The sequence below is a fragment of the Oncorhynchus tshawytscha genome, linkage group LG33 (assembly GCF_018296145.1).
Source record: "Oncorhynchus tshawytscha isolate Ot180627B linkage group LG33, Otsh_v2.0, whole genome shotgun sequence".
NCBI lineage: Eukaryota > Metazoa > Chordata > Actinopteri > Salmoniformes > Salmonidae > Oncorhynchus > Oncorhynchus tshawytscha.
The window spans coordinates 34,387,762-34,391,976 of NC_056461.1; the positions used below are offsets into that span (position 1 = coordinate 34,387,762).

The following is a 4,215-nucleotide window of genomic DNA, read 5'->3' on the forward strand; positions in this document are numbered from 1 at the left end:
CCTAGCAGAGGACCCTGCATTGGGATATTGAACTGTAAAACAACTCTAATATCCTATGAACTGATAACCAGGATGCCAGATCCTTTGCTGCTGAGGTTGCTATGGTGTTTAAATGCATACAGTGTTGTAAACACTGGACTCAGGGACTCCATAGATTTGCAGTGATATGACAATGTGGTACTTCAAAGAATATATGAATTCGAAATATTGTACAATTTCCCTATACTTTAGTATTACAACATGTACTATGTATAAGTTATAGTACTCTGATATATTGTCTATTTTTCTACATTAATTTATTCTGGGACTTGTTCCTTTGTTTTTCCAGATAGATAGGCCTGTATGTTGAAATACAAATAAAACACATTCCTTTAAAAACATTGTCTCAATGGTATCTTAATCCGTAATGTATTAAAGTGTCAAATTTGTTTTGGGTTATTGTTGTCATCTGCTTTCTCAGCCAGACATTCAATAATTAAATGACTTATTTACCATTCAACCAACTCAAGGTGTCTTGGCACGTTCTTATGCCAGTTAAAAGTATTGCAAAGTTATCATAGATCTGCATTTCATTGATAGCTGGTCAAAGGTGCGTAGAGACCACGCGCTTTAACACCTCAAGTTGTTCGGGCATGAACATCAAAGTGCTACGTGACAGCAACCTTCAATCACACCTCAAATTCAAAGGAAGATTTTTAGGGCCTTTCTATAACCCGAGAGGATGCCATCTGCCGGAAACAAGGAGCTTCTCTTGACATTCTCAAGTATACAAAAATTCTGCATTCGTCTTGTCCTTGGGGTATTGGAACGGATCATTCATTCACAGTAATTTGTTCAGGAGTTCATGGTACAAAATTAGATGTTGCTCAGCGGATGTTGTCTTCTTTCATAGGGCTATGATATGCAGGCTTTACAACAAATGATTCCTAAACCTGTAGGGGGACAGCCTTGGTTTAAGGAGAGTTTACTAATATTGAACGATTTGCTGTCAAAAATCGAGACTAGCCTACAGTCTAGAAGCATGTTCCAATGTAATTAACATTCATTAATATTTGTAAGACTACGCTAATAATATTTAACAAATGTGGTTCATCATCAGTAAATAACAATGTGTGCCTTTTAAAAGTGGTAATAAATAAGTAATCTGACCAGATCTTATTATTTTAAGTTTGGGATAGAAGTTAAATTTCTTAGACATGATAGCTAGTTATATCACCACATGATTCGGTTATTAGAAATGTTCTGTGATGGAATTGACCTTGACATTTTGCCAACACTCATATCCACAGCGCCTTACAATAGTGAGTGAATACATTCTCATATTATTCAATACAAGTCCCCCGTGAGAATCGAACCAGCAACCCTCGCATTGCAAATGCCCTTCTCTATCAATTCAGCCACACGTGACCACAATAACCTCAAAAAAGATTGTTAATTTACTCTAACTTTATAAGACGAAGTACCATTTACAGCACGTGGTTCAATATAGTCCCCATTTGTTTTACAACTATTATCCTGAAATAGTTCTATTGACAAGCCAAGAAAATGAGGAGACCAAATTAATCTTTGGTCCCTGATGAGAAACACTGGGAAATTGTCCTGAGATCATGTATCTTGGGAAAAGGGATAGGATAGACAACAGTTTGTTCTTCATTACCTGTTAGAATTCGTACATAATTTAATGAAAGCCGCCATCGAATGTCTAGTGCATTCCCAGGCTCCCAAGTTCTCACGCGCACATGTTGACCTCTGAAATATTCATTAGCATAGGCTAATATTACAATATAATTAAATCAAAATAATATTATCTATGTAATAGTCAATTGTATTAAAGCAATATTGATCCACTAACAAGTCAGAAACGCGTTTTGGGTCTGTGCGTAAAATGTTGTCACAATCGGAATGTGCAATTTATTTTGGCTGTGCGTGTTTCTGTCTGTATTTAAGAGACTGAGGTGTCACTTAATTCATTTGTAAATCCGTGTCACACTGGAGACTGGTCGACTCTCGCCTACACCTCACTTGTAATAATTACAACTTTTGTTAGCGCTTTCAAACACATGCCCGCGGGTGTTACTGCAGATTTGATGCCTTGTACCCAAGCGCCATGTGGTCCTTTTTGATATAGTGATTGTTAAACTCGGGAAAGCACGATAATGAGCTGTGTCGAAATAATTTTAACCAACAGCTCTCTACACTTCACTGGGTAACATTGGCAATCTGTCCGTTTCAATAGGCTTACATTTTTACACATCATTATACTATTTACCCTCCGTATGACTATCTAGACGTCTTCTATGAATTCACTTTGTATGACATTTCTAACTTGTAAAGGCTACTCTACTGTATTTCAACAGTACAAGGCGCGGGGAAGGTCAGGGATTGGCTACCTGTGGCAATGGGAGGAGTGTAAAGTCATCTCGTTTTCCTAACGATTTAAAAGTCGTCCAGAGACAGAAATGCCATATTGAGATTCTTCTTCAGAGACACAGCACAGATAAATACTACTGTTCTTCTTGATTATTTACATCTGGACATTCTCTGACCTCTGGATGAATATGCTCGTTAAGCGTAAAGCAGCTTGTTGATTAACAAAGATGAAACCACTTGGGGAAAAAGAGAACAGGAACATTTGCAGAATGGTGAGATTTGATCCTTTGAAGTGATTATTTTCATCAGTATATCTATAATAGATATTAGTCAATCAAAATCGATTTGACCTAAAACATGTAGGCCTATTTTGTTGTTAGCTTGTTGACTGATATTGGAATAACAATGTGTTCCTAAAATGTACCAAAGTAACTAGTCCTACAATGTAAATAGATTTAGGTTTCAGGAGCCCTTACTGTAGTACAAAGTGACTGTTTCAGACACACTGGTTTACCAGAGACACTGGTCTAATCTCCCTGGTCTGATCTCCTTTTATCCTTCTCTTGTAGCTCCTCAAGCCTCAGGTGGAGAGACGTCGGAGAGAGAGAATGAATCACAGTCTGGAGAGCCTGAGAACCCTACTGCTGCAGGGACCACTACATCAGGTATGAAGTTCACCTCTAACTTGACTCTGCTCTAAATGCAGCTCATACAGGTGTCAGCTCCTCTGAGAAGTATAGCATGACTGTGCATTAATCTGCCCTCTCTTTCTCTCCAACAGGGTGTGACTCAGCGTAGAGTGGAGAAAGCTGAGATCCTGGAACACACTGTTCTCTTTCTCCAGAACACTGGAGATGGGGACAGGAAGAAAGGTGAAGATGGAGAAAATCAACATTCCTTCCAGGATGGCTTCTCAGGCTGCCTGCAGAGAGCTGCACACTTCCTGGGGCAGGAAGGGGAGGGCCTGCAGCTAGAGGCAGCACTGAACTCTACTTTCTCTGCTCGGCTGAACAGCCATGCCTGTATGAACACCGAAGTTCCGGCTAAAGCCCACTCTTCCATCTCTCTGCCCAGCACAACGTGCCACCAGTCCTCACACCTGATGAAGATACAGGAGTCCCACTACAGACAACAGCTTTGTGAAGTCTACAGGAGACATCTGTCTTATGCTCACAGAGCTCCACTCCGACATGGAGATCCCAAACCTCCCCAGCTGCCCCACAGACACGCTGACAAAGAAGCCCAATCCCAGAACCTCCCAGGCAGCCAGTCTGTGTGGAGGCCTTGGCCCTGATCTAGCAGAGGAGCCTGAATTGGGATATTTAACTGTAAAACAACTCTAATATCCTATGAACTGATAACCAGGATGCCACATCCTTTGCTGCTGAGGTTGCTATGTTGTTATTAATTTATGCAGTGTTGTGAACACCTGACTCAGAGACTCCATAGATTTGCAGTGATATGACAATGTTGTACTGCAAATAAATATTGTACAATTTCTCTATACTTTAGTATTACAATATGTACTATGTATAAGTTGTAGTACTCTGATATCTTGTCTATTTTTGCACATTAATTTATTCTGGGACTTGTTCCTTTGTTTTTCCAGATAGATAGGCCTGTATGTTGAAATACAAATAAAACACATTCCTTTAAAAACATTGTCTCAATGGTATCTTAATCCGTAATGTATTAAAGTGTCAAATTTGTTTTGGGTTATTGTTGTCATCTGCTTTCTCAGCCAGACATTCAATAATTAAATGACTTATTTACCATTCAACCAACTCAAGTTGTCACGTTCTGATGCCAGTTAAAAGTACTGCAAAGTTTTCATAGATTTTCATT

At 39.3% G+C, this 4,215-nt stretch overlaps 1 protein-coding gene across 1 annotated transcript; it reads left to right on the forward strand.

Annotated features, from left to right (window-relative positions):
- Positions 1 to 2,597: 2,597 nt before the first annotated feature.
- LOC121841634 (transcription factor HES-7.1-like) lies at positions 2,598 to 3,664 on the forward strand. The gene is made up of 3 exons (XM_042311222.1): positions 2,598 to 2,642; positions 2,940 to 3,035; positions 3,152 to 3,664. Exons 1-3 carry the CDS (start codon positions 2,598 to 2,600, stop codon positions 3,662 to 3,664), a joined length of 654 nt encoding a protein of 217 aa, XP_042167156.1.
- The last annotated feature ends 551 nt before the right edge of the window (positions 3,665 to 4,215 follow it).

Bases quoted from the DNA above. Each gene is read 5' to 3' on its own strand.
- LOC121841634 (XM_042311222.1), top strand. From the start codon at position 2,598: ATGAAACCACTTGGGGAAAAAGAGAACAGGAACATTTGCAGAATG. The intron at 2,643-2,939 runs GTGAGATTTGAT...CTTCTCTTGTAG, and splicing joins ACAGGAACATTTGCAGAATG to CTCCTCAAGCCTCAGGTGGA. The intron at 3,036-3,151 runs GTATGAAGTTCA...TCTCTCCAACAG, and splicing joins TGCAGGGACCACTACATCAG to GGTGTGACTCAGCGTAGAGT.